At 28.1% G+C, this 16,419-nt stretch overlaps 1 protein-coding gene across 5 annotated transcripts; it reads right to left on the bottom strand.

Annotated features, from left to right (window-relative positions):
- Positions 1 to 3,880: 3,880 nt before the first annotated feature.
- LOC123291418 (RNA-binding protein 33-like) lies at positions 3,881 to 16,402 on the bottom strand. Of its 5 annotated transcripts, none has more exons than XM_044871700.1 (8): positions 16,215 to 16,402; positions 14,703 to 14,947; positions 14,232 to 14,345; positions 13,971 to 14,168; positions 12,681 to 13,117; positions 11,758 to 11,868; positions 8,982 to 10,469; positions 3,881 to 4,192 (listed from the first exon to the last, which is right to left on the bottom strand). In XM_044871700.1, exons 1-8 carry the CDS (start codon positions 16,226 to 16,228, stop codon positions 4,052 to 4,054), a joined length of 2,748 nt encoding a protein of 915 aa, XP_044727635.1. In that variant the 5' UTR covers positions 16,229 to 16,402; the 3' UTR covers positions 3,881 to 4,051. The 5 variants fall into 5 exon arrangements, with proteins under 5 accessions (XP_044727635.1, XP_044727634.1, XP_044727633.1 ...); XM_044871699.1 differs by having other exon boundaries at positions 3,882 to 4,192; positions 13,869 to 14,168; positions 14,748 to 14,947; XM_044871698.1 differs by having other exon boundaries at positions 3,883 to 4,192; positions 13,869 to 14,168.
- Between the last annotated feature and the right edge of the window lie 17 nt (positions 16,403 to 16,419).

The raw sequence follows: 16,419 nt of genomic DNA, 5'->3' as shown, positions 1-16,419 counted from the left end.
ATCGTGTTGACAGGCAGACAACCGGAAATGGAATAATTAGGTGATTTTATGAACACCTATACCAAAAATTTGTTCATAGTATCAATAATTTTAAGCGTTACAAACTTGGATCTAAACATAGTATACATTGATATATATTTCATATATACAGGGTAAAATAGTGCAATCAATGGTCTTATAAAAATGGTCTTATTAGCACTAAGATAAAAGACAGAATCTGACCAACAAAAAGACATCGCATATCGGGCATCGGTAAACAACGGAATGTAATAATGTATCTGCTTACTTATACGCCGTTTATTAGTATGTATCAATTGTAGTGTTCAAGTACAAGGTAAGATAGTATAATTTATTAATTTTAAAATTTGTACGTTTAAAATTACTCTCAAAATGGTTCCTTTAATTTGTAAATACTTCCGCTTGGAAATACTTTTTTAACTTCTGTAAACACAGCGTATTCCTCCTATTGCTTAAAAATGACAATTTTTTATATTCGGTATTATTAGACAGTAATTATTGTTTGTTGATTTAATCCAATATAATGAACTCTGATTATGCTCCAAGTATATATGTAAACAAATAATTGGTTTAAATGGCCATTAGCTTTCAAATTTGAATAAAGGATTTCGGTAAATATGCTACCGTTTTTAATAATATAAATATTTTTGACATTTCAGGGCGTACATTCATGAGAATTGTTAACAGACAAATAAAAATTAAAGTTTAAATGATTTTGAAAAAATTTACTTGTTGAAGATCATCGCCAATTTTTCTAATTTTTTCTGGTACGGAACCTTAAACGCACACTTGAAACATAGCTTAGAATATTCCCCATTAAATTACCTTTCAAAGGAAACAAAAAAAATCAAAATCGGTTCATCCATTTAGGCGCTACAATGCCACAGACAGGCAAACAGACACACACACACACATAGCGGTCAAACTTATAACACCCCCTTTTTTTAGTTCGGGGGTTAAAAATTTACCTACCATTTCCCTATGAACGCAAATAACAAAACAGGTTGGCTAATGAACGTCCTTTATAACCGCAATTCCTTGCAATACAATCAGAAAAAAGGTTTTTATGTAAAAAGAAAAAGCATAATACGTTGGACAAATAAAATCATTTATTTTAATAATAAAATTTTCATAAAAACAAAAAGAAAATATTCTCAAATAAAAAACAAGTTCTGTGATATCACATAATAATTAATATTAATTAATATAATAATTGAATGAACCTAAGATCTTTTATACAGTTTGTTTTCTTATTAATTAATTATAAACAAAATTTATAAATAATTATTAAGTTTCATTAAAATTAATTTAATTATTTCCAGTTGTATTTAACATTTTTATAATATTTTTGGTTTGACTTTAGATTTAAAGGATATACCTGTCAGTTATTTTTATAAAGGAATACAGCTTGTAATACAGGCTGCGTTTTTAATCATTAGGGATAGTAAGTATGTTGGTAATATATTTTTATATTCAATAATTTAATATTTTTAATTACAACATTTGAGGAATACAAATTAAGATGGTCCAAAAAATTCTGATACACTCAAATTTATGAGTCATGGAGCTTTTTATTAGAGTAAATTTTTTATGTAACTTATAATGGCAGGGTTTGTAATGACAAAAAGTATGTTTATGTTGAATCAATATTTTTAACATTTACATAGATATTGCAGATTCAGACAACGAATATCTACAGCTTTCAAGAGTTTATAAAATTATGAGATCATCGCAAATAAGGCAGATTTAATTTTGATACCAAAAATTCGATTATTTTATTGAAAATATGTTTTTCATTAAATTACTTACAGTAATTCTAAAATCATCTTGAGTATTTTTTATTCAAAATTAACACATGGCCTGCCTATGGGCCTCAACTAAATTATTTTTACAAAAAAATTAATTCATTTCTAAATATATAAAAAAAAGGATAAAGTCTGATGGCAATATGGTTTTTAATTATTTAAATTTTTATGTATTAAATAAAAATGTTTTACTCATACTTAATAAATATACGATCTTACTTTAAATTAAAAATATGTTCTCAATTTTTTTTTAACTTTGCAAAATAATCAATCACGTTTTTTTATAAATCATTGGAAAACATAAAATAGTTTTTTGTAAATTCTTGTGAATTGTTACTTTACTCTAAAATAAAAAGTTTTCAAAACTGATTAAAATAAATTTATCTTGTTTATAAAAATATGATTTTAATTATGAATCTCGTAAATGTATATATTTTTTTTTAATTTGTGAAATAGCCAAGATACTTTTAGTTCAAACGAATGTAAAGAGTAGGTAACAATTTAATTTTAATCATCAAAAATTACGTTTATCGGATCTGTAACAAAAACTTTTAACACGCGATGTTGATTTAAATTATAATCGGTTAAATCTATTGTAAGTAATTGGTTAAAAAAAAGTACCCACACTGTTTAAGTTTTTCTGAAATATTCAATGATTCTCTGAATGACGTAAAAATTCAAATTCTATTCTTATATTATGTTCGAATTTTTTTTTAAATTTTGCAAAACAAATAATCACGTTTTTTTAAATAATTAATATTTTTAATCGACAAAAAACAGACAGAAATAGACTTAGGGGCAGCTATTGATTCACCAATCTTAAAATTAATATTAAAAGCTAATTTAGAAAAAAATTCGAAAATTTTAATTCGTAAAAAGATAATACATATAAAGAAACATAATATTATTAGAAACAAATTATAAATTTTGAATGAAGCGTCACTTATATATGTAGTGTCATGTCGGTCACAATGGGTTACATGGAATTATAAAACTGTTGGAATGAAATTCAACCATCGAAAAATAAAAACGGAAATCTAATACCGACCATAAATAGTCCTTACGTTTGAAATGATTCATAAAAATGCCAAACGCTCTTGACGCTCACTACATTAAGTGTAATTATTTTAAGAAAACATAAAATTTGATATTTATGATTTAATATGACAAGCTTAATCATTTGTATTCATTTTTTAATATATAGTTATTGTTTAAATAATAAATATTAATATTCATAATATGTATTACCTATATAATATTAATGACATTGGTAGACTACTATTGTTTAAATTCGACAATAATACTTTCAATAAACAACACATGTGTATTTTATAATTAATATTCAACACTAGAACTATCAAATTATTTTATCATTTAGAATTAATAAATCGATTTCAATGATGTTCGAGGACGCATAACATTTTCTCGTTGTTAAAAGATCTGTAGCTATCTTTATAGTAACTCATTAATATTGCTAGTAATAACAACAACTTTATTTATATTTTACGTATTTACTGTTTCAAATTTGCATCAAGTGTTATTGCACAGAATTCTCAAAACCTGTATAAAATTTTGATTATTTTCTATTTCGTTTATACATAGATATAAAATACATTGATGCCGCATTAACTATTTGGCTTTGTGGTTTGCATTTAGGTATTTTCCAAAATATGTGTGTTTCTTTGAGATAATCTCCAAGCAGGAATACATACGAACCTGGATATTGGAATCTTTCTTTATCTCTGTAAGTCTAGCTGTAATTAATTATCTCTCAAATCTATCTAGATAAAATCTTTGCTAAGCCTCCATAAACAAGAATGAGTGTAAAGCCTCCATTAACTGATATAAAACTCCGTCCTTTAAACTATCCGTTAAATTAAATTTTAGTAGAGAATTTAATTTCGAAAAACGCCTGCGCTATTTTCAATATAGTTTTGTTCAATATGATAGTTCTAGTGATGATACTAACTTTTAATACATAAATATTTAATATAAAACATAGGAATTCTAATCGCTCTGATTAATAAAGCTCAAAATAGCTAAAATTAGCTTTTGCAGCTTACATAAAATTATTATTACTTAAAACTAATTGTTATAATAAGTAACAACATTTGCATAAGTGTTTTCCTCAATGGTTTAAAACTATGCATTTTATAAAGCAAACACAAAACTGTTGAACATATAGCTTGCAGATAAATGTCATTATTACAATTGTTTATTAAATTTGTTTACGATGCTGGAATTAGTGTAACATCGATTAATGATAAATCCACCATTTTACGCTGATATTTCTTGTAGAAATTATGTGCATGAGCAATATTCTTAAAACGAATAATAGCTTGCCCTAGATTTGGTGACATTTGAATATTCTGAAACATAATTTTTGTAAAAGAAATGAAATTTAAAATATTTTAACAATGGAAAAATTATTTTGAAATATAATTAAATAACATAAAATATAGAAACACATAAATATATAAATTCTGATCAAATAATGGTTGCATCCCATAAAACTAAACCCTTTTAAAACAAATTATTTTTATTCACAACTGACACTTGCTGAAGCAGCAAGCATCCTCTGACCAGAGATTTGTAATATCTCATATCGTAAGAAAATTTATTAGTATTCGAGATGATATGGTGATAGCTTAGCCATTACAATCAAACAATTGTGGCTTGACAGATGACGAATCTTTCTCGTGGCTTTCCAAGTCTGCCGTTGTTGAAATGACACTGAATAAATATTCAATGAAAAATTGTTTTGATAAAATTAATGAAGACAATGGCTGTTCAATACAGAAAATTCACCACAACTTCAATATCAATTAATAATTTCAGTAGGCAAAGCGTTATAGGAATAGTTAATTGAAATAAAATCATTTTGATACATTTACAGTGCTTACAGGTCAGGTACAATTGCTTTAAAATCATTTAAGCTTTACGAACGCAACTTATAATTTTAAGCATGCTCGTTTTGTATTTATGGAAGTATTTATTCGCTGCTGATTAAATTCTTGCCAGGAAGTAAAATTAGATTTCATATTGTTAACACCAATACATTTTATAATGGACGTCATTATGTTATTAACAGAGTACTAACTAGGATATTACCTTTAATGTATTTTAACAACAGAAGTGATCATCGTTTACATGACAACTATGTAGCATGTTTCGTCGTTTTTAACATTCTCAATATAAAAATTATCCACATCTAGACGATAATCGAACTATTTAAAACATGAGGACGGTACTTGCGGCATTGTTTCAGTTTTTATTGTTTGGAATTGACTTGAATTACGAGGATATAATCTCAAAATATTTTTTATTATTATCTCTGACTCTCTCAACATTTCTTTGGTCATTATTATCCTTGATTAGTATTTTTCCTGATCAAACCAAAAATTCCGCAACATATCTAGTCTTTGAAGATCGCCCGCCATCTTGGTGAATACGAGGAACGCCTTGAGGAAGTGTGAGCGTATCTAATCATCTTAGTCAATTTTGTCAAAGGAAAGCGTGGAAACAATTATATTTTTGTAGACTTAAAAGAATGATTTTGCCTGAATATTTACGTGCTTGTTTCAATTTCATCACTTTTGATAAGCAAGGAGATACAGAAATTGTTTTCTTTGGACAAAACGAGCATACTTTATAAGACAGGTAACATGTTAAATTAATTGAAGTGAAATATATCAATATTGATCCATCAAAAACGAATACATTTTACTTTATAAAAAATTTAAAGAAAACATATATTGACTTTCCACAGTCTTTAAATAAAATTCATATTGTCTTTATACAGGTATCCACAAAATTTAAGGCACATTTTTATGTTTTTAACACAATTTAAACTGTCACGACATCTCTATGGCATTATCGAGTTTTACTAGATTTTTCGTCGGCTACGCTATTCTGATTTTCGATACTTATTGCGTTTTTTTTTTTTTTTTAATTTAGAACTTTAAGAAAATACATAGACTCTTTTCGACAAAGTTAAACATTTAATTATATTTTCGTAAATTTTAGTTTCTTAAATAGTAATAGGATACCCAAACATTTGATAGCAAAAGTCACTATATTATGGAAATTTTTGATAAATATGATGAACCGAAAGCAACACAGAGATACATAACTTATTGCTTATTGTTTCTGAAAGTCCTCTGATGTTCTACATCATATTTTGTGGTAGCAAATGTTTGTATAAGTTGCTTGTTTGTATATCTAACTGTAAATATCAAAGAAAATATTGGTAAACAATTTTTTTTCTAAACATTTATTTTGTAAATATCACACAGTTTTCAATTTCAAGTTTACTTTTAGAATTACTTATTCCTAAGAACATGACGTTACTATATTATTTTCATTTTTGATGTACAATCCGTATTTTAAATATAATTTTCGATTGGGTTTGTATTTTTAAATAATTAAAAAATATTTAAAACATACTTTATCGTATTTTGACAATTTTTTTAATAAGTTGAGTTAAAAAATTATTTATTTTAAAATTAAGTATTATATGATCGTATCGTATAAAACGATTTTAATATCACAAAATATTAGGATTCAGTCCAGTGTAGGATTATCACAGTTATTTTGTACATGCTATCAATTTTATTTTTTAACAATAAATTTCATTATATTTTTTAAATTTACAATAATAATGCTGCATCTTTCTCAAGTTTGTTTTTCATTCCATAATGTATGCAGCTTTGACCATTTCCACCATCGCATTCATTCATACCCAAATACAGCCACATTCAACCCAAATATCCAAAATAACATTTATCATACTAGTAAACCTGTGCATTTTCGCTTATTTATTATTAGCTTTCTATTTCATTTTCCACCTATACATCAAAACATTTGAAATATTTATTTTGTATAGATAACCTATACTATTTATAATAAACGAACGTACAAAATTTGTTTATAAAAAATACATAAAAATGAAAATGAATTTATTTTATAGATACTTTTTATAACTAGAATTCTAGTTCGTAATATATACGAATGACATTTACACAAATGCCAAAAATTTTCACTTTTTGGAACAAAAACGGTAAACTAAGTATTTTTCGTCCAAACTGTACTGTAAGAGGTATTTTTGTTCGTTAATTACGAATCATAGAATCCGTGTAACCGGACAATCAGCGGCCAAAAATACGTCCTAGAACCAATTTTGAACGATAAATACTTAGTTTGCCGTATTTGTGTCAAAAAGTGAAGTTCTTGGCCAAAAATGGCACGGTTGTCGAAATACGTGACATAATCCGTAAATCTGAAATCAGATTCGTAATCAGCGATCAAAAATACCTCCTAGATAACAGTTTGGACGATAAATACATAGTTTTCCGTTTATGTGTCAAAAAGTGAAATTTCGGGTCAAAAATGTCACGATTTTTGGAATACGTGGCAGAATTCGCGTAATCTGACATTGGATTCGTATTCAGCGACCAAAAATACATATTAGATGACAATTTTAAGTCGAAATAAGCATTTCAAAATATTTGTACTACATATCCCCCCCCTCCGATAGGGCCTTTGCCCTCTTACGACTAGGTTAAATTAGTTGAATGCTTCTTGGGGTCCTATAAACACGTTACAAAAAGTTTTATTCATTGTATTATCAAGTCAATTTATAGTATTAGATAATTTTTCTACAGATAAAATAATATAGAATAGTTAGTTCTAAATATAATACAAAAATGAGGCAAGAAATCGAGAAATGCCTGTAGTAAGAAACTATAAGTTCGATTTACTCCGTTTTATATTTAGTCGTTCAATTATAAAATTAGCTTAAGATTTAAAAAATATTAGATGTCTTGAGAGTATCACTGTATTTTTATGGTGATTTTATCACATTATCACAATATTATTTTAAAACACAAATAAATAATATAATCAAGTTTTTCAAAGATAAAGAATACGAAAATTATGATATTAAAAAATAAAATAAAGAAAATTAAATTTAAATGCATTTTTATAGTAAAACATTGCTCATCAGGAATTGATTTTAAAAAGACTATTGTATAATAAATCTATAGCGCACTTAAGTCTCGATTTCAACTTAGCTAAACAGTTAACTTTAAGAGAAGGCGATGTAAGGATATTAACGTCTACGCACCAAACATGGGCAAGAGATTGTAAAATATTTCTAACATAGTAATTAATTTGGAAATAGCTCAGATTAACATACATGGTTGAAAGAAATGATATTAAGAAAACAAAAACAAATCCATGACGAAAAGCGATATAGAAAAGTATGTAGTGAGTATCGATTTCAAAGGTTTAAAATAGTTATAGGCATACATATTAAAACAACAGTAAAAACAATATGGTAATTGTAATTGGACTGTTTTAAGCTACAAAATTTCGATTGCAAAAAAAATATATTCGATCCTTGAGTACGTAGTAAATAAATTACAAGCTATTGGAACAGCTAAAATTTGGTGGAAATAATGTTTAATAATTTAAAACACTAGTTTAAATTTGACCGCCAGATTTTGGTCGACCAAATGAATAAGCATCCTTAATTATATCCAAGAAAATATTGAACCAATTGAATTTTTGAAGTTTTTCGAAAATCTTCCCTAAAAGTCAATCTTTTCTTAAAAGTTGTCTAAAATATGTTCAAGAAAATATAATTTTTTTTGAATTGAATTGATTGTGCACAAATACACTTACAGGCAGTTACTCAAATTTTATTATAGAATATAAAAAAAAATAATCAGTGAAATAATTAACATACCGGCGCATTAGATCCTAACAGCTGACTAACTGACCGCATGATTTTTGTTTTGGGTTCTAAGTATAAACAACTGTTAAAATTTCGTCCTTCATAAAAACATATTATCTACATAAAACACCACTTTGCCCGAGTTTCGTTACTGTGTAGTATTTTATTTTTCAAAAAGTAAAATAGTATTTGAGGTTTGTATTTTTGGATATTTTGAAACGGAATGCGAGACTTGTAATGTTATTAGATACTTTAAAAAAGTATAATGCAAGTTTAAATTCACACCAATAGGACGATGCCCTAACAATCTTTGCTTTTAAAAATTTGCTAAAAGAATAAAATACTTAAAGCTTAAACTAATAAAACGTAATTTTTAAAATTCGAAACATAAAATTGTATATTTAATTTAAGGACAATCTTACCTGGATAAGACCCACACCTTTACATAATTTTCTTATCTTGAGTTCTGTTGTACTAGCTGAGAGATTACTAATCTTTACAATATTAGTTTTAAGTAATGCTGACGCATTATTTGTTATTGTTCCATTCACCGCAGTTGAGGGTGCTTTTGGAACAACCGTTCGAGTGCTTAGAAATTGTGTTAAATGTTCTTTATCGATGACATCATCACCGCTTTCAGATGTTTCCGAAGTCAGTGTTTGCGTTGTTGATGACGCTGATGTCACCGATTCTGTTTGGCGTGGTATTGCACGAACAACTCGTTTGCTTAAAAGCAATGGTTTTTTAATAGGTTGTGTACTGGACACGGTGTTTGGCATTATTTGTTTATTCTCGATCTTGACCAGGTTTCGATTAATGACTTTATTAAGTGTTGGCCGCACAATACTCGTTTGCTTTTGTTGATTTGTTAATACAATTAAACGGTTTTTATTTTGTTGCATAGGTGGTAAAATCTTTCGCTCCATTAACGGTTTAATAATTTTCCGTTGTGGTTGATTTTGTACTTTTGGAATTGCAATATTACCGGTTGTTGTGCTCACTTCACTTCCAGATTGGCTAGCTTGTGCTGCAGCCTTCTTACGACGTTCTTCTTTCTGTTTAATAAGTTGCTCTCGCAATTTTCTCTGTTCTTCAATTTGTAAACGATATGCTCGTGTTTCTTCATCCTCTTCTTCGACTACCTGTGGAGCTGGATTTCTATCTTCGAAGAAAACTGTTGTATCTGGCACATCCACACGAGGAACTTCTTGTAAATTACGAAAATCTAATGCTTTCTTTTTCTTTGGGCTCACTTCATTTGAGTGTATGGGATTATTACGTTTTTGTGGTGAACGAAGATTTTGATTATATGGTCGTCGGATTACTTGTTGATTCTCGCCATGACGTTTATGTATAACACGTCGTGAATACTCACCATTATGTAATGGCGGATTCGTATGTTGTGATGGGGCCCTTTGTATTACTTGTTGATTCAATGGTGGAATATATTGTTGATTTTGGTGATGTTGTATTTGAACATTACCTTGAGGAGGGTACGATTGTTGATTTTGATGCATTTGAACATTTGCTTGAGGTGGATATGATTGAATATTTTCAGGGGGATGATTAAAATTGTTTGGAATAAATTGTTGTTGAGGTTCATTTGGAGCAAACATTTGTTGCTGTGGATGTGGAGTAAATTGTTGCTGATTTTGAAATTGTGGTTGATTATATGTGGGTACTAGATGTGGTTGATTATATGCATTCTGTTGAGGTATATTCATTTGTTGATTATTATCAATAAAAGCTCCAGTATTTTGTTGAAATTTTCGAGGATATTGATTTCGAACTGGTCGATTATACTCTGGTTCAGTAGGTATAGTACGAAGAAGGGTGTTATTTTGCAGCGGTTGATTTATTATCCGTATGCCACCGCGATTTATACAACCTCCACGTCCACGAAAGCCAACCTTTAAAAAATGATACAAATATTATAAATAACTTAAGTTTTATATCAAAGCAAAATTAATAGTGATATTGGTTCGCCAATATAAAGTACACAATTTTTTTTTTTTTTTTGCAAAATATAAAATATAAAAAAAACATGCATATCATGTAGCTTTTTTGCACACATTTTCTATAATAAACTGCCATGCATAATGATTTTTTATAACATTTTAGGAAAAATTCTGTTTTTCCTTGAATTAAAAAAAAAAATGCAAGTGTGAACACAACAAGGAGGAAAAAGTAATACGATATCTTGATTTTAACTTTGTCAATCCCAAATTATGTTAGTGGTATTTTGTTTGTTTAAAATTTCTTGTTGAAGATGTAATAATGTTTTTTAACAAATATAAATTTAGAAAAAGTTGTCTTTTCAGATGAACCAGACTTTAATGACATGTTATTTTAAGAAGTTGATCTAGTTTTAAGTTGATCTTAGTTAAAGTTGATCTAGTTTTTTACAATAATAACGGAGGGCACAAATAAATTAAATAATAAATGCAGAACTTTAAAGGGAAATTCGAACTCAAAAAATTTCCATTTCATCTTCATTTATGCATGAGCAAGATCTTTATATAAATCAATTATCGACTCTAATAGCTAAATTACACATAAAAATAAAATAAAATACAGCTAAAGCATTTTAAATTTTTCATAAAAGGTCAAGGATCTTCATAATAACAGTATGAAATCTAAGTCTAATTACGCATAAAGTCCTCTACACGCAAGGACAGTACTGACACCCAACAGTAGTAACTAGCACTGGCCGCTTTTAGCTACTGAGAGCATGTTACATGTTGGCAGCCAATACTGGGCGTGCCGAAAAAATACTAACTATTAGATAAATTTAGAATATAATTCTTATTTTATATTAAATTGTTTATCAAACTGGTTAATGACAGCCACTAGAACTTATTAAATGGAAGTCAGTATTGTACTCGCGTGTATGCCGATTGATTGGCCAATCCATACATAGCCAACAATACTAGCCGATCTAGCCACTAGCGTCCATAAAATAATGAACGAATTTGTATAATATTTAATTTGTTGTATTTTCGAAAACTACATATTAAAAATTTCAAACAAAAGTAGTAGATATTTTCATGATAATAATTTTGTAGTTTAAGGTGATTCCTTTTGTATTTTGTAGAGGTAAACCCTTTCGAGTTGAGTTAATGAAAATCCTTTTTTATTTATTTAGCATGGTGTTTGTAACATGAACTTTTAGAAACATACAACTACTACAAGTTTTACCTGTGTTGGTATTTTAAAATGTTGTTCAGATTGAGAACCGTAATTTGTAGTATTTATAGGTTCATTCTCTATGGTATTATTATTATTATACCAATCATTCTGCGAGTCATACTGAACAATACAAGAATAAAATACAGTCAATATTGAATAATAACACATAAAACAAAAATTTGACTCGTTAAGTATTCTCATTTTTTTGTGACGATAACGGAATTGAAAAGAAACTGCGACCGATATATAGCAAAATAAAAAAATCGTTGACTATGAACCCCCTCCGTTATTCATATAAAATTATTGGAATTCCTTCAATGAAAAATTGACAATTTTCAATTCCGTTATCTTCGAGAAGTTTTATAAAACTGAAATGGAGTTGATCAATTGCATACGGATTAATCACTTTGCCGGATTTATATAAAATCCAAGAGAAAAAGCTTTGGAATTTGGTCTTGAAGGACAGCTTTCTTCAGTTCATATTATTTTTCATATATATCACATATTTCATGGATATAAATGACATTACAATACAAAATTAAAATATTTATTTCTCTTAACTAAAACTAATTAATTATCCGAATTAATTTTTTCCTTGTTGGATACTGGACTTAATAATATATTTACAACAAACCGAAAGTACTCTAGTTTATCCGATGCACGGTCCTTACATCTAGTAGCCAAAATGTAAACCAATAGAGGCATGTGTTTTGTGAATGTCGAAATTTTGTGAAAATTACGACAAAGTAACAAATAAAATACATTTTTTTTTAAATAAATGAATTATTTATAATTGAATACAAATGGGCTGTCATACTACTCCGAAGACTTGGCATATCATTTAAATCTCACTAATTTTATGGACCAAAACTTATACAAAAATTAGAAAAGTTAACTTAACTAAACAATTAAAATATTTATAAAGAACTTACATTTTGCTGTTGTGCAATCGAAGGATGTGATTGGGGCGGTTGTTGTACGATTGGTGCATTATTTACAAACATGGGTCCCAATTTTGGTTGCTCAAATTGTATTTGTGGTTGAATATTATTTCTATATAATTCTGGTTGATGCTGTTGTTGTGGTATATTTTGTACAGTAACAATTGGGATTGGCATACCCACTTGAGCGTTAGGTTGTTGATTATAATGCCCTTCAACAGGATAATTTTGATGTGGTGGTGGATTATTCCAATTAGTTTGATGTATAACATTCGGTGCTAATTGTATCTGTTGAGGTGGAGGATGTTGTTGAGGTTGAGGTTGAAGTTGATGTTGCATTATTGGTTGTGAAAAATTACCCAAATTTTGGAAAGGTTGTTGTTGATATTGTTGGGTTTGTTGAACTTGTGTGTCCCATACTAAACGAGCTGTAATAATTGTGAACATCAAAAAATAATTTGTTTTTTAATTACACTTATTAATAAAAGTCCGGCGCAAAAAAACATTACATCCAAATTTAATTTATTGAAATGATAAAATTTTGAATTTTTTTTAAAAAGCTTTATTTATCTGAAAATAAATTTATTCCGACGTCCGCAAGTTTGGCAAACTCAGATCATAAATTAAAAATAATTGAGCTTAAAGCACTGAGTGTAATTTTTTCAACTCATCAAATTTTTATTTTTGTTTATATGTCAATATCAACTTATTTATTATTTATGTTTTGTTTAATAAACTCTTGCATATCTGCAGGTCTTGCATATCCATTATAATAGCTAAAGGAGATGATACTTTTACTATCCAGCCTCAGATGATACTTTTCAACTATTTGAAACTGTTTAGTAACAAAAAAATCATAGCAAGAATTGAAAATGACAGCGAAGGTCAATGTTTATCTTATATTTAAAAAATATCGTGTCACAAGTTTGTTCGAATTTCGAAGTTTGAAACTATCTATAATTTGATACAACTTAAAAAACAGTTTTATAGACGCCATAATCAAGATATGCTTAGAATAAACAAATGTAACAATTTACCCGAAATTAAAATTCGGATGTAACTTTTAGACAATTTTTGACATTAGACTTTTATTGATTAAAATAATTATTAAAATTTCCAAATAAATAATTTTGATAAAATAATTTTTATAATGCATGCCTTAAACAAAAATGCACATACCATCCCTACTAGGTTGAACATTGCCCCTAAAGTGTGGATTTATAAGTACTTTATTTGATTCCAAAGGTTGGTGTTTATTTATATTTTGAATATCTACTGTACCCTGCTGTTGTCTGTATCCGAGTCTACTATGTACAAATCCACTTCTGTTATGATTATTGTTCACATTATGGAAATTTCCACGATTGTTTCCGCGAAAATTACCACGACCACCTCGACCTCGAAAATTGGCACTATTTATAATGCGTTGGTATTTTTGGGCATATTTTTGATTTTTCGGAGTTGATCCCACCATTCCGTCTATATTTTTAAAAAAAGTGTAAAGAGAAATTATTGATTAATTGATAAATTCGTTGTTTATACCTTCATTAGATCCATCGAAAACTATCGGAGTATGTCCCGACGTGTTACGTTCACTGTGAAATCTGTCACGTTCTTTCTTTTGGTTTATTGAATCATCACCTCCTTGGCTGTTTTCTGTAATCATTTAAATTAGGAATGTAATACAGAGAGAATTTGAACAAACATATAATACTATGTTTATTTTTTATCCTGAAATAGCTTCCGGATTTTACCGGAATAGGGTTTCTTCTTTAAAAATAAAAAGTTTCTTAACAGACATTTTTTCAAATGGTACTTATTTAAAAGAAAAAAAATTTATTTTGATGTCTCGAGATAAAAGGTAAATTCAAATTTCTTATCCTTGATTTTTTTAATAAACAATCATGTCTATTGCCAATCAGAGGAAAATATTTACAGGCAAATAAATATTATTTCAAAATTGAAAAGGAGCTTTCAATTTTGTAACAAATAAACGAAATAATAATTTCTTACGAAAGCCCTCTTCATCTAAATCATCAATACCAGTATCCGTCACACCTAAATCCAAAATATCCTCTTCCTGTTCTTGTGTTGTATGCGCCTCATTATCGCCATCATCCCCAGTGCCATGTTCTTCGTGGTAAGCTTCATTGTCCTCCAAGTCAAAATCATCATTGTCACCTAATAATTCCTCTTCAGGAAGCTCATCATCCACCTCGTAATCTAAATCTAGCTCTTCTTGTAAAAGAGCTTCTTCACTAAAAACAAATAAAGAATACTTTAGTTATTTAAAATAATTTAAAATAGTAAAATAATAAAAATGGGTCGATACTCTGATATTGATGCAATTCACATCATTGATGGGATTCCTTCAAAAAACATTTCTAGCCTATTCTAGCCTATTTCGATAATTTCCATTCACTCTCACTTAGAAATACAACGATTTAAAAAATTTTCAATACAAAACTGACAGTGCTTAATAAATGGCGTATGGGTTAGTCACTTTATCTTCAATTTGAAAAGGATTTTAAAAAAGATCTGCATTTTTTTCTAGGCTTTGCTGATAATAACCAGTCGCCCAATTTAACCCTAAAATAAATAAATATTCAGACGCCATTTATCAACTTTATTTCAGTTTTGTATTCTTTATCGTTGGTATAAACGACGATCAAATCCAATTTACGAATTCAAAAAACAAAAGTTAAATCGATATATTTCGAAGTAAACATGAATGAGAATTGTCGACGGTGACTGTATATGTATTTTAAAGGAATCTTCTCAATTGATGTGAATTGCATCGGAATTCTGATGCATTTTTCGGGCTAATGATTGGTCTATAATTACAAATCCACGATATAACAAAATTGCGTCCAAAGTCCGCAAGGCGAAGATGGCTAAATACTCCGTATCAAATATGGATAGGTGGCATTCCTAATCTGAACCCTTTCTACACACTTGACAAGTGCCTTTTCTTTCCATTACATGATTCGTTTTAAACAGTATTTTTTGATTTTGGATTCTGTGGTCAATATAATTATCAAATTCCCACTATCAAGCAACGAGTGACTCAGACTTCGAAAACAATCCAAGAAAACCAAGCGATATTACAAACAATTTTATTATTTTTTCCGTTTTATTTGAATATGTTTGACTGAATCTCATAGTAAAATCACTGCGCTACGAAAATAATACCGAAACCCTACAATTTCATTCCAGATAAATTCAGGTGTTCGAGTCGCCTCAAAGCTACACTCCTCTTAATATATATGTATGTTTTGGAGTGAATAAATAACTTTTTTATCCAAAAAATAATCTTGGACTAATTTTTTTGCATCCGCATATTTTTTTATTTTCTCTAATCAATAATTCTAACCTATAAATTTCTACAATTTTCAAAAATACAATCTTATAACTAAAAGTTTTTGAAAATTGACCATTTGAAACCATTCCTTTTCAATTTTATTGAATTGAAAATTTTCTTCTAGATAATTCTAAGTTTATTTAATATGAAGTTTAAATACTTACTCATGTTCTGCCATTCTGATATATCGTAAATTATTTTCGATACTTAAAATATCACAATTAAATGTTATTTCACATTATATTTCAATTTTTTATAGTTCTTCACAAAAAATTTTGTTCAAATTCTAATTTTCTACGAAATTTAACTCGAAAATACTAAGAATCGACACTTTTTTTATGCAAGATTACAATACTTTGTTTATTTATG

This window comes from Chrysoperla carnea, chromosome 2, assembly GCF_905475395.1.
Source record: "Chrysoperla carnea chromosome 2, inChrCarn1.1, whole genome shotgun sequence".
NCBI classification, from domain to species: Eukaryota; Metazoa; Arthropoda; class Insecta; order Neuroptera; family Chrysopidae; genus Chrysoperla; species Chrysoperla carnea.
Note: the sequence above shows the minus strand (reverse complement) of the source record. Positions and strands in the feature narration are given on the sequence as shown.

Bases quoted from the DNA above. Each gene is read 5' to 3' on its own strand.
- LOC123291418 (XM_044871698.1), bottom strand. The intron at 14,346-14,702 runs GTAAGAAATTAT...AAATGATTACAG, and splicing joins TTTAGATGAAGAGGGCTTTC to AAAACAGCCAAGGAGGTGAT. The intron at 14,169-14,231 runs GTATAAACAACG...TTAAAAATATAG, and splicing joins TTTCGATGGATCTAATGAAG to ACGGAATGGTGGGATCAACT.